Raw genomic sequence first — 20,233 nt, 5'->3', positions numbered from 1 at the left:
TGGGGTTGTTTGTTTTTTTCTTGTAAATTTGTTTGAGTTCTTTGTAGATTCTGGGTATTAGCCTTTGTCAGATGAGTAGGTTATGTTCTCCCATTCTGTAGGTTGCCTGTTCACTCTGATGGTAGTTTCCTTTGCTGTGCAGAAGCTCTTTAGTTTAATTAGATCCCATTTGTCAATTTTGGCTTTTGTTGCCATTGCTTTTGGTGTTTTAGACATGAAGTCCTTGCCCATGCCTATGTCCTGAATGGTATTGCCTAGGTTTTCTTCTAGGGTTTTTATGGCTTTAGGTCAAATATTTAAATCTTTCATCCATCTTGAATTAATTTTTGCATAAGGTGTAAGGAAGGGATCCAGTTTCAGCTTTCTACATATGGCTAGCCAGTTTTCCCAGCACCATTTATTAAATAGGGAATTCTTTCCCCATTTCTTGTTTTTGTCAGGTTTGTCAAACATCAGATGGTTGTAGATGTGTGGTATTATTTTTGAAGGCTCTGTTCTGTTCCATTGGTCTATATCTCTGTTTTGGTACCAGTACCATGCTGTTTTGGTTACTGTAGCCTTGTAATATAGTTTGAAGTCGGGTAACATGATGCCTCCAGCTTTGTTCTTTTTGCTTAGGATTGTCTTGGCAATGTGGGTTCTTTTTTGGTTCCATATGAACTTTAAAGTAGTTTTTTTCCAATTCTGTGAAGAAAGTCATTGGTAGCTTGATGGAGATGGCATTGAATCTATAAATTACCTTCGGCAGTATGGCCATTTTCATGATATTGATTCTTCCTATCCATGAGCACGGAATGTTCTTCCATTTGTTTGTGTCCTCTCTTATTTCCTTGAGCACTGGTTTGTAGTTCTCCTTGAAGAGTTCCTTCACGTCCCTTGTAAACTGCATTCCTAGGTATTTTATTCTCTTTGAAGCAATTGTGAATGGGAGTTCACTCATGATTTGGCTCTCCGTTTGTCTGTTATTGGTGTATAAGAATTCTTGTGATTTTTGCACATTGATTTTGTATCCTGAGACTTTGCTGCAGTTGCTTATCAGCTTAAGGAGATTTTGGGCTGAGACAATGGGGTTTTCTAAATATACAATCATGTCATCTTCAAACAGGGACAATTTGACTTCCTCTTTTCCTAATTGAATACCCTTTATTTCTTTCTCCTGCCTGATTGCCCTGGCCAGAACTTCCAACAGTTGAATAGGAGTGGTGAGAGAGGACATCCCTGTCTTGTGCCAGTCTTCAAAGGGAATGCTTCCAGTTTTTGCACATTCATTATGATACTGGCTGTGGGTTTGTCATAAATAGCTCTTATTATTTTGAGATACATCCCATGAATACCTAATTTATTGAGAGTTTTCAGCATGAGGCGTTGTTGAATTTTGTCAAAGGCCTTTTCTGCATCTATTGAGATAATCATGTGGTTTTTGTCTTTGGTTCTGTTTATGTGATGGATTACATTTATTGATTTGCATATGTTGAACCAGCCTTGCATCCCAGGGATGAAGCCCACTTGATCATGGTGGATAAGCTTTCTGATGTACTCCTGGATTCGGTTTGCCAGTATTTTATTGAGGATTTTTGCATCGATGTTTATCAGGGATATTGGTCTAAAATTATCCTTTTTTTGTTGTGTCTCTGCCAGTCTTTGGTATCAGGATGATGCTGGCCTCATCAAATGAGTTAGGGAGGATTCCCTCTTTTTCTATTGATTGGAATAGTTTCAGAAGGAATGGTATCAGCTCCTCCTTGTACCTCTTGTAGAATTCAGCTATGAATCCGTCTGGTCCTGGACTTCTTTTGGTTGGTGAGCTATTAATTATTGCCTCAACTTCAGAGCCTGTTATTGGTCTATCAGGGATTCAGCTTCTTCCTGATTTAGTCTTGGGAGGGTGTATGTGTCCAGGAATTTATCCATTTCTTCTAGATTTTCCGGTTTATTTGTGTAGAGGTGTTTATAGTATTCTCTGATGGTACTTTCTATTTCTATGGGATCGGTGGTGATATCCCCTTTGTCATTTTTTATTGCCTCTATTTGATTCTTCTCTGTTTTCTTCTTTATTAGTCTTGCTAGCGGTCTATCAGTTTTGTTGATCTTTTCAAAAAACCAGCTCCTGGATTCATTGATTTTTTGAAGGGTTTTTTGTGTCTCTGTCTCCTTCAGTTGTTCTCTGTTCTTAGTTATTTCTTGCCTTCTGCTAGCTTTTGAATGTGTTTGCTCTTGCTTTTCTAGTTCTTTTAATTGTGATGTTAGGTTGTCAATTTTAGATCTTTCCTGCTTTCTCTTGTGGGCATTTAATGCTATAAATTTCCCTCTACACACTGCTTTAGCTGTGTCCCAGAGATTCTAGTATGTTGTGTCTTTGTTCTCATTGGTTTCAAAGAACATCTTTATTTCTGCCTTCATTTCGTTATGTACCCAGTAGTCATTCAGGAGCAGGTTGTTCAGTTTCCATGTAGTTGAGTGGTTTTGAGTGAGTTTCTTCATCCTGAGTTCTAGTTGATTGCACTGTGGTCTGAGAGACAGTTTGTTATAATTTCTGTTCTTTTACATTTGTTGAGGAGTGCTTTATTTCCAACTCTGTGGTCAATTTTGGAATAAGTGTGGTGTGGTGCTGAGAAGAATGTATATTCTGTTGATTTGGGGTGGAGTGTTCTGTAGATGTCTATTAGGTCTGCTTGGGTGCAGAGCTGAGTTCAATTCCTGGATATCCTTGTTAACTTTCTGTCTTGCTGATCTGTCTAATGTTGACAGTGGGGTGTTAAAGTCTCCCATTATTATTGTGTGGGAGTCTAAGTCTCTTTGTAGATCTCTAAGGACTTGCTTTATTAATCTGGGTGCTCCTGTATTGGATACATGTATATTTAGGATAGTTAGCTCTTCTTGTTGAATTGGTCCCTTTACCATTATGTAATGGCCTTCTTTGTCTCTTTTGATCTTTGTTGGTTTAAAGTCTGTTTTATCAGAGACTAGGATTGCAACTCCTGCCTTTTTTTGTTTTCCATTTGCTTGGTAGATCTTCCTCCATCCTTTTATTTTGAGCCTATGTATGTCTCTGCACGTGAGATGGGTCTCCTGCATACAGCACACTGATAGGTCTTGACTCTTTATCAAATTTGCCAGTCTGTGTCTTTTAATTGGAGCATTTAGCCCATTTACATTTAAGGTTAATATTGTCATGTGTGAATTTGATCCTGTCATTATGATGTTAGCTGGTTATTTTGCTCGTTAGTTGATGCAGTTTCTTCCTAGCATCAATAGTCTTTACACTTTGTCATGTTTTTGCAGTGGCTGGTACGAGTTGTTCCTTTCCATGTTTAGTGCTTCCTTCAGGAGCTCTTTTAGGGCAGGCCTGGTGGTGACAAAATCTCTCAGCATTTGCTTGTCTGTAAAGCATTTTATTTCTCCTTCACTTTTGAAGCTTAGTTTGGCTGGATATGAAATTCTGGATTGAAAATTTTTTTCTTTAAGAATGTTGAATATTGGCCCTGCTCTCTTCTGGCTTGTAGAGTTTCTGCCGAGAAATCCTCTGTTAGTCTGATGGGCTTCCCTTTGTGGGTAACCCGACCTTTCTCTCTGGCTGCCCTTAACATTTTTTCCTTCATTTCAACTTTGGTGAATCTGACAATTATGTGTCTTGGAGTTGCCCTTCTCGAGAAGTATCTTTGTGGCATCATTGATTTTTTGAAGGGTTTTTTCTGTCTCTGTCTCCTTCAGTTCTGCTCTGATCTTAGTTATTTCTTGTCTTCTGCTAGCTTTTGAATTTGTTTGCTCTTGCTTCTCTAGTTTTTTTAATTGTGATGTTAGGGTGTTGATTTTAGATCTTTCTTGCTTTCTCTTGTGGGCATTTAGTGCTATAAATTTCTCTCTACCCACTGCTTTAAATGTGTCCCAGAGATTCTGTTACGTTCTGTCTTTTTTCTCGTTGGTTTCCAAGAACATCTTTATTTCTGCCTTCATTTTGTTATGTACCCAGTAGTCATTCAGGAGCAGGTTGTTCAGTTTCCATGTAGTTGTGCGGTTTTGAGTGAGTTTCTTAATCCTGAGTTCTAATTTGATTGCACTGTGGTCTGAGAAACTGTTTATTATGATTTCTGTTATTTTGCATTTGCTGAGGAGTGTTTTACTTCCAATTATATGGTCAATTTTAGAATAAGTGTGATGAGGTGCTGAGAAGAATGTATATTCTGTTGATTTGGGTTGGAGAGTTCTGTGGTCTGCTTGGTCTGCTTGGTCCAGAGCTGAGTTCAAGTCCTGAATACCTTTGTTAATTTTCTGTCTCAGTGATTTGTCTAATATTGACAGTGGGGTGTTAAAATCTCCCACTATTATTGTGTGGGAGTCTAAGTCTCTCATAGGTCTTTAAGAACTTGTTTTATGAATCTGGGTGTTCCTGTATTGGGTCCGTATATATTTAGGATAGTTAGCTTTTCTTGTTGCATTGATGTTTTTACCATTATTTTATGTCCTTTGCCTCTTTTGATCTTTGTTGGTTTAAAGTCTGTTTTATCAGAGATTAAAATTGCAACTCCTGATTTTTTTGTTCTTTCCATTTGCTTGGTAAATATTCCTCCATCCCTTTATTTTGAGCCTATGTGTGTTTTCGTACGTGAGATGGATCTCCTGAATACAGCACACCAGTGGGTCTTGACTATCCAATTTGCCAGTCTGTGTCTTTTAATTGGGGCATTTAGCCCAGTTACATTTAAGGTTAATATTGTTATGTGTGAATTTGATCCTGTCATTATGATGCTAGCTGGTTATTTGGCCCATTAGTTGATGAAGTTTCTTCATAGTGTTGATGGTCTTTACAATTTGTCATGTTTTTGCAGTGGCTGGTACCAGTTTTTCCTTTCCAACTTTAGTGCTTTTTTCAGAGATCTTGTAAGGCAGGCCTGGTGGTGACAAAAAATGTCCCAGCATTTGCTTGTCTGTGAAGGATTTTATTTCTCCTTCTCTTATGAAGCTTAGTTTGGCTGGATATGAAATTCTGGGTTGAAAATTCTTTTCTTTAAGAATGTTGAATATTGGCTCCCACTCTCTTCTGACTCGTAGCATTTCTGCAGAGATTTTCTCTTCATTCTGAAAGGTAGCTCTCCTGGGTGTAGGCTTCTTGGTTGACAAGAATTCTTGGTATTTTGGGTTGTTTTGTTTTTTGAGCTCTTTGAATATGTTAGATCACTGCTTTCTGGATTCCATTGTTTCTGCTTAGAAGTTAGCTGTTAATATTATTAGAGTTCCTGTGCAATTGACAAGCCATTTTTCCCTTGCTGCTTTCAAGATATTTTCCTTGCTTTCAGCATTTTTATAATGATGTGTCTGATTGTAGATCTCTTAGCCTTTATCCTACTTGCTTCTTTAGCATGCTAAATATGAAGATGAAAATTTTCCTTGAAATTGATGAAGTTTCCAGCCATTATTTTTTCTTCTTTTATTTTATTTTATTTATTTATTTATTTATTTTATTATTATTACACTTTAAGTTTTAGGGTACATGTGCACAATGTGCAGGTTAGTCACATATGTATACATGTGCCATGCTGGTGTGCTGCACCCATTAACTCATCATTTAGCATTAGGTATATCTCCTAATGCTATCCCTCCCCCCTCTCCCCACCCCACAGCAGTCCCCAGAGTGTGATGTTCTCCTTCCTGTGTCCATGTGTTCTCATTGTTCAATTCCCACCTGAGTGAGAACATGCGGTGTTTGGTTTTTTGTCCTTGCAATACTTTACTGAGAATGATGATTTCCAGTTTCATCCATGTCCCTGCAAAGGACATGAACTCATCATTTTTTATGGCTGCATAGTATTCCATGGTGTATATGTGCCATATTTTCTTAATCCAGTCTATCATTGTTGGACATTTGGGTTGGTTCCAAGTCTTTGCTGTTGTGAATAGTGCCACAATAAACATACATGTGCATGTGTCTTTATAGCAGCATGATTTATAGTCCTTTGGGTATATACCCAGTAATGGGATGGATGGGTCAAATGGTATTTCTAGTTCTAGATCCCTGAGGAATCGCCACACTGACTTCCACAATGGTTGAACTAGTTTACAGTCCCACCAACAGTGTAAAAGTGTTCCTATTTCTCCACATCCTCTCCAGCACTTGTTGTTTCCTGACTTTTTAATGAATGCCATTCTAACTGGTGTGAGATGGTATCTCATTGTGGTTTTGATTTGCATTTCTCTGATGGCAAGTGATGGTGAGCATTTTTCCATGTGTTTTTTGGCTGCATAAATGTCTTCTTTAGAGAAGTGTCTGTTCATGTCCTTTGCCCACTTTTTGATGGGGTTGTTTTTTTCTTGTAAATTTGTTGGAGTTCATTGTAGATTCTGGATATTAGCCCTTTGTCAGATGAGTAGGTTGCCAAAATTTTCTCCCATTCTGTTGGTTGCCTGTTCACTCTGATGGTAGTTTCTTTTGCTGTGCAGAAGCTCTTTAGTTTAATTAGATCCCATTTGTCAATTTTGGCTTTTGTGGCCATTGCTTTTGGTGTTTTAGACATGAAGTCCTTGCCCATGCCTTTGTCCTGAATGGTAATGGCTAGGTTTTCTTCTAGGGTTTTTATGGTTTTAGGTCAAACATGTAAGTCTTTCATCGATCTTGAATTAATTTTTGTATAAGGTGTAAGGAAGGGATCCAGTTTCAGCTTTCTACATATGGCTAGCCAGTTTTCCCAGCACCATTTATTAAATAGGGAATCCTTTCCCCATTGCTTGTTTTTCTCAGGTTTGTCAAAGATCAGATAGTTGTAGATATGCAGCATTATTTCTGAGGGCTCTGTTCTGTTCCATTGGTCTAGCCATTATTTTTTTTAATTATTTCTTCTGGTCCTTTCTCTCTCTATATCCTCTCCTTCTAGTACTATCATTATATGTAGGTTGGTGTGCTTAATAGTGTCCTATATTTTTCTGAGGTTTGTACATTTTTCTTCATTCGGCTTTTTTTTCTTCATCAAATTGCATAATCTCCATCAATCTTTTTCAAATTCATTAATTGTTTCCTCTGCCAGTTCAGAATCCACTGCTGAGACCCTCTGGGAAACCTTTTCATTTCAATTATTTTAATTTCAAGTTTCAGACATTCCATTTTGTTCTTTTAAAAAAATGATTTATATATCTTTTTTGATAATCTTTATTTCATGAGACATTGTCATCATATCTTCCTTTACTTCATTAACCATGCATCATTAGGTCCTTGAACATATTTTTAATGCCTACTTTGAAGTTTTGCTTGTTAAATATGACATCTGGTTGCTTGAAAATGTGTTCTTCTCAATCTTAGAAAATAAAGAATATGGCCAGGCATGGTGGCCTCATGCCTGTAATCCCAGCACTTTGGGAGGCTGAGGTGGGAGGATCACCTGAGGCCAGGAGTTTGAGAGCAGCCTGGCCAACATGGTGAAACCATGTATCTACTAAAAAAAATTAGCCGGGCATGATGGTGCATGCCTGTAATCCCAGCTACTTGAGAGGCTGAGGCAGGAGAATCACTTGAACCTGGGAAGTGGAGGTTGCAGTGAGCTGAGATCGTGCCACTACACTCCAGCCTGGGCCACAAAGCAAGACTCCGTCTCAAAAAAAAAAAGCTCACAAAACAATGCAGACAGTACCTCTTTTAGGTAAATATGCACTTTTGCACATATACATATGTATGTATAGTCAGTATAGCACAGACAGAAGTTCAGAAGGCTATGCCCCAAATGTTGTAAAAGATGTGTTCCTGTTCCACTCCTAGGCTTGACGGTAGAGACAGTTACTGCAGCACCCAGCTTCAAGCCATGTTACACAGTGGCCAAAGAGTAGCCTGACTGAGGTGAGGGAAATCTCATCTGGTCAGAGCCCCAGACAGCTGACCAGCCTTCTCCGTGCTACCTGCTGGGCCCTCTCTGCTGGATAGGCTGGCCATGTCCCGTCTACAGCACTTTCTTCCCTACTGAGGGGCCCTTTTAGGATACCCCAGGGCCAACAAAATGCACCCAGTCATTTCTGTTCTAGAATGTGGTACCACATAAGACCCACACCCCAGTGCATCTCAACTCAAAGACCTGTCTGCTCACAAAGGCTGTGAAGAGAACAATATAACACTGGCCAAGCCTCACAAAGTGAGTGACTCAAACCTTCAAAATGTTTGTGTTTATCTATAAAAATGTCATTTTCAACCAGAGAGGTTGCAGTGAGCCGAGACAGCACCACTACACTCCAGCCTGGGCAACAGAGTAAAACCCTGTCTCAAAAAAAAAAAAAAAAAAAAAAAAAAAGGAGGGGGGCAATTGTCTATTCATGTGCATAGCCCACTTTTTGATCAGATTGTTTCTTTCTTGCTGATTTGTTCAAGTTCCTTGTACATTCTGGATATTATTCTTTTATTGGATGCATCGTTTGCAAAGATTTTCTCCCACCCTGGGGGCTGTCTATTTACTCTGATGATTATTTCTTTTGCTGTGCAGAAGTTTTTTAGTTTAATTAGGTCACTTCTATTTATCTTTGTGTTGCATTTGCTTTTGGGTTCTTGGAAATGAAGAGTTTGCCTAAGCCAATGTCTAGAAGGGTTTTTCCGATGTTCTAGAATTTTTATGGTTTTAAGTCTTAGATTTAAGTCTTTGATCATTTTGAGTTGATTTTTGTATAAGGTGAGAGGTGAGGATCTGGTTTCATTCTTCTACATATAGCTTGCCACTTATGCTCAGCACCATTTTGTTGAATAAGGCGTTCTTTCCCCACTTTATGTTTTTGTTTGCTTTGTCGAAGATCACTTGGCTGTAAGTTTTGGCTTTATTTCTGGGTTCTCTATTCTGTTCCATTGGTCTATGTGCCTATTTTTATTCCAGTACCATGCTATTTTGGTAACATAGCCTTGTAGTATAGTTTGAAGTTGGGTAAGAACTCCAGATTTGTTCTTTTTGCTTAGTCTTGCTTTGGGTATTGTTAGAAATGCTTGTTCCCTGGTGTCCCAAAGAAATAGCACTTGAACATAAATTTAGTTATCTCAGCAAGGCCATTTTTACTTTCTGCAGAAAGGGTGCCCATTGCAGATGGAACAATGGTGAGAGCACACTTGAACACTTGAAGAAAGGAAGAGCAGACATGTTTATCTCTTATGCATTTGGGTTGTCCTTACTGCAGTGTCCTGCATCCATTGGCTGGAGCTGGACCTCACAATCTTAAACTGATACCCAATTTGCTAATAACCTAAAACTTTCCTAAATAGGTAAGTGCAAGGGAGAACAAAGAAGAGGAAGTTGCTTATGAAAGGTTTAAGGAAGCAATAACATTTCCAAATAAGGAAGGGGCATAAGCTATGAGCTAAGACTTGCCTGGGCCTGTCCAGACATGCCTGAGTAAGCCAAAGCAACTAACTGGGCTAAAGTGTATGAATAGTTGATAGGAGGCTTTAGAGTAAGGAACTGTTATTCCTAGTGTCTATTATTTTATTTTTAAACCAAGATGAGCTTTGAAGATGAACTTTTCTACTTTCTACAGTATGCTGGCTCTTTTTTAGTCACATACGAATTTTAGGATTTTTAGGATTTTTTTTTCTAGTTCTATGAAGAATGATGATGGTATTTTGATGGGAATTGCCTTGAATTTGTATATTGTTGTTGGCAGTATGCTCATTTTTACAATATTGATTCTACCCATCCATGAGCATGGAATGTATTTCCATTTGTTTGTGTTGTAAATGATTTCTTTCAGCAGTGTTTTGTAGTTTTCCTTGTAGAGATCTTTCACCTCCTTGGTTAGGTATATTCCTAAGTTGTTTTTTTTGGTTTTGTTTTTTGGTTTTTTTGCTATTGTAAAAGGAGTTGAGTTCTTGATTTGATTCCGAACTTGGTCGCTGTTGGTGTATAGCAGTGATGATTTATGTACATTGATTTTGTATACTGAATTCATTTATCAGATCTGGGAACTTTTTGGATGAATCTTTAGAGTTTTCTAGGTATATGATCATATAATTGGCGAACAGTGACAATTGACTTCCTCTTTACCAATTTGGATGCCTTTTATTTCTTTCTGTTGTCTGATTGCTCTGGCTAAGACTTCCAGTACTATGTTGAATAGAAGTAGTGAAAGTGGGCATCCTTGTCTTGTTCTAGTTCTTAAGGGGAATGCTTTCAACTTTTCCCCATTCAGTAATATTGTCTGTGGGTTTGTCATAGATGGCTTTTATTACCTTAGGGTATGTCCCTTCTATGCTGATTTTGCTGAGGGTTTTAATGATAAAGGGATACTGGAGTTTGTCAAATGCTTTGTCTGCATCTATTGAGATGATCATGTGATTTTTGTTTTTAATTCTGTTTATGTGGTCTATCATATTTATTGACTTACGTATGTTAAACCATCCCTGCATCCCTGATATGAAACCCATTTGATCATGATGTATTATCTTTTTGTTATGCTGTTGGATTCGGCTAGCTAGTATTTTATTGAGGATTTTTGCAGCTATGTTCATCAGGGATATTGGTCTGTAGTTTTCTTTTTTTGTTATGTCTTTTCCTAGTTTTGGTATTAGTGTGATATTGGCTTCATAGAATGATTTAGGGAGCATTCTCTCTTTCTCTGCCTTGTGGAATAATTTCAGTAGGATTGGTACCAGTTCTTTGAATGTCTGACAGAATTCAGCTGTGAATTCATCTGGTCCTGGACTTTTCTTCATTGGCAGTTTGTTTTGTGTGTGTGTGTGTTTTTTTTTTTTACCATTTGAATCTTGCTGCTTGTAATCTAGAAGGGTTATATATTTCCAGGAATTTATCCATTTCCTGTAGGTTTTCTAGTTTATGCGTGTAACAATGTTCATAGTAGCCTTGAATGATCTTTTGTATTTCTGTGGTATTGGTTGTAATATCTCCCATTTCGTTTCTAACTGGGCTTATTTGGATCTTCTCTGCTCTTTTCTTGGTTAATCTCACTAATAGTCTATCAGCTTTGTTTATCTTCTCAACCAGCTTTTTGTTTCTTTTATCTTTTGTAGTGGTTTTTTTTTTTTTTTTTTTTTTGGTTGTTTCCATTTCATTTAGTTCTGCTCTGATCTTTGTTCTTTCTTTTCTTCTCTGGGTTTGAGTTTGGTTTGTTCTTGTTTCTCTAGTTCCTTGAGGTGTGACCTTAGATTGTGCTCTTTCAGACTTTTTGATGTAGGCATTTAATGGTGTGAACTTTCCTCTTAGAACCACTTTTGCTGTATCCCAGAGGTTTTCATAAGTTGTCACTATTATTGTTCAGCTGAAATAATTTTTTAATTTCCATCTCGATTTCATGGTTGACCCAGAGATCATTCAAGAGCAGATTATTTAATGTCCATGTATTTTTAGAGTTTTGAGGGTTCCTATTGGAGGTAATTTCCAGTTTTATTCCACTGTGGTTTGAGAAGATACTTGATATAAATTCGATTTTTAAAAATTTATTGAGACTTGTTTTATGGCCTATCATATGGTCTGTTTTGGAGAATGTTCCTTGTGCTGATGAATAGAATGTATGTCCTGCAATTGTTCGGTAGAATGTTCTGTAAATATCTGTGAAGTCCATTTGTTCTAGGGTATAGTTTAAGTCCATTGTTTCTTTTTAAACTTTCTGTCTTAATGACCTGTCTATTGAAGTCCCCCACTATTATTGTGTTGCCATCTATCTCATTTTTAGGTCTAGTAGTAATTGCTTATAAATTTGGGAGCTCCAGTGTTAGATGAATAAATATTTAGAACTGTGAGATTTTCCTGTTAGACTCTTCCTTTTATCATTATATAATGTCCTTCTTTGTCTTCTTTAACTGTTGTTGCTTTAAAGTTTGTTCTGTCTGATATAAGAATAGCTATTCCTGCTCGCTTTTGGTTTTCATTTTGTATAGAATATGTTTTTCCACCCCTTTATTTTAAGTTTATATGAGTCCTTAGGTGTTAGGTGAGTCTCTTGAAGACATCAGATACTTATTTAGTGAATTCTTATCAATTCTGCCATTCTGTATCTTTTAGGTAGAGCATTTAGACCATTTACATTCAATGTTAGTATTGAGATGTGAGGTACTATTCTATTCATTATGCTACTTGTTGCCTGAATACTTTGTTTTTCTTTAATTGTGTTATTGTTTTATAGGCCTTGTGAGAGTTATACTTTAAAGAGATTCTATTTTGGTGTATTTCAAGGTTTTGTCTCAAGATTTAGAACTCCTGTTGGCAGTTCTCATAGTGCTGACGTGGTAGTGGCAACTTCTCTCAGCATTTGTCTGAAAAAAAACTTTTTTTTTTTTTTTCATTTTTGAAGCTTAGTTTCACTGGAGACAAAGTCTTGGCTGATAATTGTTTTGTTTAAGGAGGTAAAAGATAGGACCCCAATCCCTTCTAGCTTGTATGGTTTCTGCTAAGAAATCTGCTATTAATCTGATAGGTTGTTCTTTATAGGTTACTCGATGCTTTTGCCTCACAGATCTTAAGATTCTTTCTTTTGTGTTGATTTTATTATTTATTTATTTATTTATTTTTGAGATGGAGTTTCGCTCTTGTTGACCAGGGGGAGTGCAATGGCGCGATCTCAGCTCACTGCAACCTCTGCCTCCTGAATTCACATGATTCTTCTGCCTCAGCCTCCAGAGTAGCTGGGATTACAGGCATCCGCCACCACACCCAGCTAATTTTTGTATTTTTAGTAGAGACAGCGTTTCACCATGTTGGCCAGGCTGGTCTCAAACTCCTGACCTCAGGTGATCCACCTGCCCCGGGCTCCCAAAGTGCTGGGATTATAGATGTGAGCCACCGTACCTGGCCTGTGTTGACTTTAGATAACCTGATAACTATGTGCCTAGGTGATGATCTTTTTGCAATGAATTTACAGGTATTCTTTGGACTTCTTGAATTTGGATGTTTAGATCTCTAGCAAGGATGGGAAGTTTTCCTCAATTATTCCCTCAAATAAGTTTTCCAAACTTTTAGATTTCTCCTCTTTCTCAGGAACACCAATTACTCTTAGGTTTAGTGATTTAACATAATCTTAAACTTCTTGGAGGGTTTGTTATTATTAATATTTTTTTTTGAGACAGAGTTTCACTTTTGTTGCCCAGGCTGGAGTACAATGGCACAATTTCAGCTCACTGCAACCTCCACCTCCTGGGTTCAAGCAGTTCTCCTGCCTCAGCTTCCCAATGTTATTTTTTTAATTCTTTTTTCCTTCTCTTTGTTGCAATGGGTTAATTCAAAAGCCTTGTCTTCATGCTCTCAATTTCTTTCTTCTACTTGTTCTAGTCTATTGTTGAAACTTTCCAGTGTTTTTTGCCTTTTTCTAAGTTTGACTTTCATTTGCAGAAGTTGTGATTGTTTTTTATTCATGCTATCTATTTCTCTGGAAATTTTGTCATCCATATCCTATATTTCTTAAAATTTCTTTAAGTTGATTTTCACCTTTTTCTGGTGCCTTCTTGAATAGCTTAATAATCTACCTTCTGAATGCATTTTCTGGCAATGCAGAAAATGCCATTAAGAGATTTGTCATTCAGATATTTCTGGCAATTCAGTTCCCAATAAGTTCCTCATTTTCCATCTGACGCTTCCTCAGCCTGGACCTCACTGCTTATATCACTATAAGAATTTTGGTCACAACAATTTTACAAGTCTCTAGGGAGTTCCAAACTTTCCCTCATCTTCCTGTCTTCTAAGTCCTCTACACTCTTCCACCTTCTGCCAGTTACCCAATTACAAAGCTGCTGCCACATTTTCAGGTGTTTTTATAGCAATGCCCCACTCAGTACCAGTTTTCTGTATTAGTTCTCACATTCTTATAAAAAGAATACCTGAGGCTGGGCAATTTATAAAGAAAAGAGCTTTAATTGGCTCACGGTTCCACATGCTCTACAGGAAACACAGTGGCTTCTGCTATGCTTCTGGGGAGGCCTCAGGAAACTTTTACTCATAGCAGAAGCCAGAATGGGAGCAGGCACATCACATGACCAGAGCAGGAGGAAGAGAGAGGGCAGGGAAGGTGTTACACAACAACCAGATCTTATGAGAACTCACTCACCATCATGAGAACAGCACCAAGGGGATGGTGATAAACCATTCATGAAGGATTCACCCCTATTATTCAATCACTTCCCATGATGCCCCACCTCCAACATTGAGGATTATAACGTGACCTGAGATTTAAGTGGGAACACAGATCCAAATCATATGAATTAGCTAGGACTTCTAGAAATATGTTGAATAGAACTGTTGAAAGAAGACATTGTTGCCTTGTTCCCAATCTTAGAGGAAAAACATCTAGTTTCTCACCCTTGTCTGATGTTAGCTGTAGATTTTTTGTAGATTTTCTGCAGATTTTCTTTATCAAATTGAGAATTATCTTCTATTCCTACTTTGTTGACAGTTTTTGTCATGAATGAATATTGGATTTTGTCAAATGCTTTTTCTACGTCTATGGATGTGACTATATGATTTCATTAGCCTGTTGATGTGATGGATTACATCAACTGATTTTTGAATGTTGAATCAGCTTTGAATATCCAAAATAAATTGCACTTGGTCATGGTGTATAAGTCTTTTTACACTTTATTGTATTTAATCTCCTAATATCTTGTTGAAGATTTTGCATGTATTTTTCTGAGAGATATTAGTCTATAATTTTTATTTCTTGTAATGTCTTTTGCTGATTTTGGTATTAGGGTAAATCATTTCTACTATTTTCAAGAAATTGGTCCATTTGATCTCAGTTATCAAATTTGTGGGCACAGAGTTATTAATAATATTCCCTTATTATTTTTATGTCTATATAGTCCATAGTAATGGCTTCTCTTTTATTTCAGTATTAGTACTTTTTTCTTGATTAGCCTGCCCATATGTGCATCAATTTTATTGATCTTTTAAAGGAACCAACTTTTGATTTCTTTGATTTACTCTATTAATTTCCTGTTTTCAGTTTCATAGATTTCTGCTCTTATTTTTCTTTTCTTCTGTGTGTATAGTTTGGATGTTTGTTCTCTCCAAAGTTCATGTTGAAATGTGATCTCTAATGTTGGAGATGGGGCCTAGTGGGAGGTGTTTGGGTAATGGAGGCAGATCTCATGAATGGCTTGGTGCTCTCCCTAGGCTAATGGGTTGACATGGGATCTGGTTGTTAAAAGGTATCTGGGGCCGGACTTGTGGCTTATGCCTGTAATCCCAGCACTTTGGGAGGCCTAGGAGGATGGATCACTTGAGGCCAGGAGTACGAGACCAGCCTGGCCAGCATAGCGAAACCCTGTCTCTACTAAAAATACAAAAATGCGCAGGGCATGATGGCACACACCTGTAATCCCAGCTACTCAGGAGACTGAGGCATGAGAATTGCTTGAGCCTGGAGGCAGAGGTTGTGGTTGGCAGAGATCGTACCACTGCATTCCAGCCTGGGCAATGGAATGAGACTTTGTCTCAAAAAAAAAAGGTACCTGAGACCTCTTTTCTCTCTTCCTTGCTCACTGTTTTGGTATGTGACACACCTCCTCCCCACTTGCCTTCCACCATCAATAAAAGCTTCCCAAGGCCCTCCCCAGAAGCAGATGCTGGCACCATGCTTGTACAGCTAGTAAAACCATGAGCCAAATAAACCTCTTTTTTTTTTTTAATAAATTACACAGTCTCAGGTATTCTTTTATAGCAACGCAAAGCACATTAATACATCTGGGTTTTTTTGGATTTAGTATGTTCTTTTTTTCCCTAGTTTCCTAAGGTAGAAGCTTAGGTTGTTGATTTTTTTTTTTTTTTTTTTGACACGGAGTTTCACTCTTGTTGCCCAGGCTGGAGTGCAATGGCACAATCTCGGCTCACTGCAACCTCTGCCTCCCAGGTTCAAGTGATTTTTCTGCCTCAACCTCCTGAGTAGCTGGGATTACAGGCGCGTGCCACCACACCCAGCTAATTTTTTGTATTTTTAGTAGAGACAGGGTCTCATTATGTTGGCCAGGCTGGTCTCGAACTCCTGACCTCAGGCAATCCACCTGCCTCGGCCTCCCAAAGTGCTAGGATTACAGACATGAGCCACCACACCCGGCCAGGTTATTGATTTTAGATATTCCTTCTTTTCTAATATATGCACTCAGTGCTATAAATTTCTTGTAAGTACTGCTTTAACTACATGCCACAAATTTTGGTAAGTTATATTTTAATTTTTGTTTCATTCAAAATATTCTAAATTTTTTTTGTGATTTCTTCTTTGACCTATGTGTTATCTAGAAGTATGTTGTTAAATTTCTAAATATTTTGGGATTTTCCAACTATCCTTCTGTTAATGTATTTCTAGTTTAACTCCGTTGTGGTCTGAGAGTATACTTTGTATGATTTTTGCTCTTTTAAGTTTGTTTAGATGTGTTTTATAGGGCATATGTAGTCTGTCTTAGTGAATGTTGCATGTGAGCTTGAAAAGAATGTGTGTTCTGCTGTTTTTGGATAAAGTACTCCGTAAATGTCTAGATCCAATTGATTGATAACGCTGTTCAGTTGAATTGTATCCTTGCTGGCTTTCTGCCTGCTTGATCTGTCAGTTACTGATACATGGGTGTTGCATTCTCCAATAATAATCTATAATAGTAATCTAGAATAGTAGATATGGGTATCTCTCCTTGCCATCCTATCAATTTTTTTGCCTCATATATGTTGGCATGCTCTGTTGTTAGGAATGTGCACATTAAGGATTGTTATGTCTTCTTTGAAAATTAACTTTTTACAATCATTATGTCATGCCCTCTCTTTATTACTGATAATTTTCCTTTCTCTGAAATTTGCTTTGTCTGAAATTAATGTAGTTACCCCAACTTTCCTTTTATTAGCATTAACATTTGAATATTAATATTAATTTATTGTAGATAAATAAGTAGATCTTGTTTTCTTATCCACTCTGACCATTTGTCTTAATTGGGGTATATAGATTAGTCACAGTTAAAGTAATTATAGTTGGATTAATATTTCCCATATTTATAAGTATCTTTAATTTATTGCCCTGTTCATTTGTTTGTTTAGTCTTCAGCGGCTCTTCTGCCTTTTCTGGGTTTAATTGAGCGTGTTATATAATTCCATTTTGTTTTTTCTCTTAGGGTATTAATTATATTTTCTTTGTATGTATTTATATAATTATTTGTATATGACTCCTCTAGTAGTCTGGATGTTTCATTAGAGCAGATACCACATACCATCGAATATGTACCTAGGCACAGTGACTGGAACATAGAGTATATTCAATAAATATGTGATGAATGAGTGGGTGGATGGAAGGATGGATAAAAAGTTGGCTTGGAGAATAAGAAAGAGTGAGTGAGGAAGGAAGGGAAGAGATAGAGAAAAAGTAGAAGTGAATTATGGCCAAATAACTTATAATGGGAGCAAATTCTAGTGCTTTACACTTGTAAAATCACTTGTAAAAACACATAAATTTATTTGCCTCTCAGATCTACTTGTCTTCACATTATAGCAAACAAATACTTCTCTGTAGGTGGCAGTGCACTTACATAAGACATTCTTCTGAAAGAAAAGGGTGGGGGTGGAATTATCTTGAACATTCAAAAGCATTTATGTAACTTAAATCTCATAGTTTTAAAAACATACTCTTATTTCCTATAATGTGGGTATATACTTAATTTATACTTGCCCTTAGTCTTTTTCCCTCAGAGGTATTAGTAAGTGTTAAAGAGTTATCAGTTTTCATTTTATGATATTATGATTGAAATTGACATGCCAGTCAAGAATTCAAAAACAGATGTTGTGAATAAAACAGTGGCTAGCATTTTTGTTTTTAACAACAACAATAGCATTTGTATTATAAAATAATTGAAACCGGCTAATATAGGTAAAACTGTTGGTCAAATGATATATCTCAACTAGCTTTGGGGCTGGGGACTTTTAAGTGGGAAAGGTTTTTTTTCCTAAGTACATTAAAAAGAATGGCTAAGTACATTAAAAAGTTGACCACCCTGCTCATGAATTTTATGTAAAAAAAAAATCAAAACCTGAATTTATCTTAGACTGTTTTGTACATATTGTTACTACCTGTATTATCTAAAACTTCATACAATCTAAGTGCACTACTCTTAGATTTGCCCCACTTCGTTTTTCCATGTTATAGTTTTCTTCCAGTTTAATATATATGTATACATACATACATATAATTTTATTCTTACAGCACTTAAATGCAGAAAGGTCTTACAAGTCCCAGATTTCTACCTTACATAAATCTGTTGTAAAAATGGAAGAGGAGCTTCAGAAGGTTCAGTTTGAAAAAGTGTCCGCTCTTGCAGATTTGTCTTCTACTAGGGAACTCTGTATTAAACTTGACTCAAGCAAAGAACTTCTTAATCGACAGCTGGTTGCTAAAGATCAAGAAATAGAAATGGTATGTAATATATTTTTAAAATCTTTAAAATTGCTATTACTGTAAAGTTAGTATAATTTTGGAAAAGTAAGTTCTTTTTTATGTAATATTACATCAAGCCATGTCTTTGAACTTAGATTTTATTTTTAAAATCCAAGAGGTTAGTTTATGACAGCTGTATTCCAAACAACTTAAGACTGTAACAGAAACTCTTCCTTTGAGCATGTAATTTGCATTTACTTTTAGCCAGCAGAATCATAAAACACACTGACATAGCGATCAGCAAAGAACCATGAGGTTGAGGTTTATTTAGCTAAATTGTAACTTTAATGATATTCTTTTAAGCTAAATTTATTTACTAATTGGCTGGGTTCTTTTAACTGTAACTCAGTTGATTGTATCTACTTTGTGCCTGACATTGTACTTGCCACTGGGAGTATAATATTCAAAAGATATAGGCTCCTGTCCTCAGGGACTTCCCATTGACATACAAATAATTTGTAATGTATGATATATTAATAAGAGACACTAAAAGCTTTATAGAGGAAATTTCTATTCAGCCCAGGAATATCAGGGAGGAGTACACAAGGAGATACTCAGGAGCTCTAAAGGAATGAGGCATCCCATTCAGAAGGAAAAACAACACAGACAAGGGTATGGAGTGAATAATAAGTACTTTGTAATGGCTAGTGTAGCATGCATGCGAGGAAGTGGCTGGAGAGATAGAGCCCGAATTTTAAAGGGGTATATATAGAAGATGCATAGTGTATTTGAAATAGTGGAAAATTTTGGTCATGTTTAAAGTTCTGTTATTACCAAACCCTATTGAACCTTTATTTTTTTTATTTTTGAGATGGAGTCTCACTCTGTTGCCAGGCTGGAGTGCAGTGGCATGATCTCGGCTCACTGCAACCTCCGACTCCTTGGTTCAACCGATTCTCCTGCCTCAGCCTCCCGAGTAGCTGGGATTACAGGTGCCCGCCACCACACCTGGCTAATTTTTGTATTTTTAGTAAGACAGTATTTCACCATGTTGGCCAGGCTGGTCTTGAACTCCTCGACTTTAATCCAGAATGTATGGAGATTTGAAGTTGTCTCAAACGTACTTTTAAAGCCACCATCATTTGCGCTCTCCAACAGTTGATCCTCTTCTAGCATGGACAAAGTCAATTCACCTAGCGTATTCACAAATGGGTTGCAGATCCATTCCTTCCAAGTTCAGGGGTCTTTTCTGATTGGGAAGTAATGCTCAAATTCTTTTGAAAGCTGAGCTAGGTGATCATACACCAATTGGGAGAAAGAAGGCCCTGGCTCACCCTCCTTCAAAATCTCTGTTAATGTTTGAAAAATGTCAAAAATCCCAGTGTTCACTCATTGCCCCCATAATTCCAGTTTGGCTTTTTTTGTTTGTTTTGTTTTGTTTCGCTCTGTCGCCCAGGCTGGAGTGCAGCGGTGTGATCTTGGCTCACTGCAGCCTCCGCCTCCCAGGTTCAAGCAATTCTCCTGCCTCAGCCTCCCGAGTAGCTGGGATTACAGGTGCCCGCCACCACACCTGGCTGATTTTTGTATTTTTAGTAAGACAGTATTTCACCATGTTGGCCAGGCTGGTCTTGAACTCCTGACCTCAAGTGATCTGCCCACCTCGGCCTCCCAGTGCTGGGATTTCAGCAGTTTAGTTTTGAATGTAGCCACTTTATCTGCGAACTTGAACACAGTTGTCATTCTCCCCTGAAGTGACAGATGGAGTTTGTTGAGCAGGCTGTATAGGTCATACAAGTAAGCAAGTTTTGAGACCCATTCTCTGTCACTAAAATGTGCTTCCAGTGGTGACATTTTCTGAAAGAAATCTCTGGAGTTGCTCTCATAACTCAAAAACTCTGGCCAGTGATACACCTTTAGAAAGTCATCTCACTTCTGT

General features: G+C 37.4%; 1 protein-coding gene across 15 annotated transcripts in view; it reads left to right on the top strand.

Annotated features, from left to right (window-relative positions):
• TSGA10 (testis specific 10) overlaps window positions 1-20,233 on the top strand; it is a 169,502-nt gene that overhangs the window by 104,928 nt on the left and 44,341 nt on the right. For 13 of the 15 annotated variants that reach the window (XM_063649195.1, XM_063649199.1, XM_063649197.1 and 10 more), the window contains one exon: window positions 18,127-18,336. The exons of the other annotated variants lie outside the window; for them this stretch is intronic. In XM_063649195.1, the coding sequence (XP_063505265.1) occupies window positions 18,127-18,336 (210 nt within the window). The remainder of the gene's footprint in view (window positions 1-18,126; window positions 18,337-20,233) is intronic. 15 annotated transcript variants of the gene reach the window in all.

This window comes from Pongo pygmaeus, chromosome 12 (genome assembly GCF_028885625.2).
Source record: "Pongo pygmaeus isolate AG05252 chromosome 12, NHGRI_mPonPyg2-v2.0_pri, whole genome shotgun sequence".
Lineage (NCBI taxonomy): Eukaryota > Metazoa > Chordata > Mammalia > Primates > Hominidae > Pongo > Pongo pygmaeus.
The sequence above is the reverse complement of the archived record's forward strand: the minus strand, read 5'-3'. Positions and strand labels throughout refer to the sequence as shown.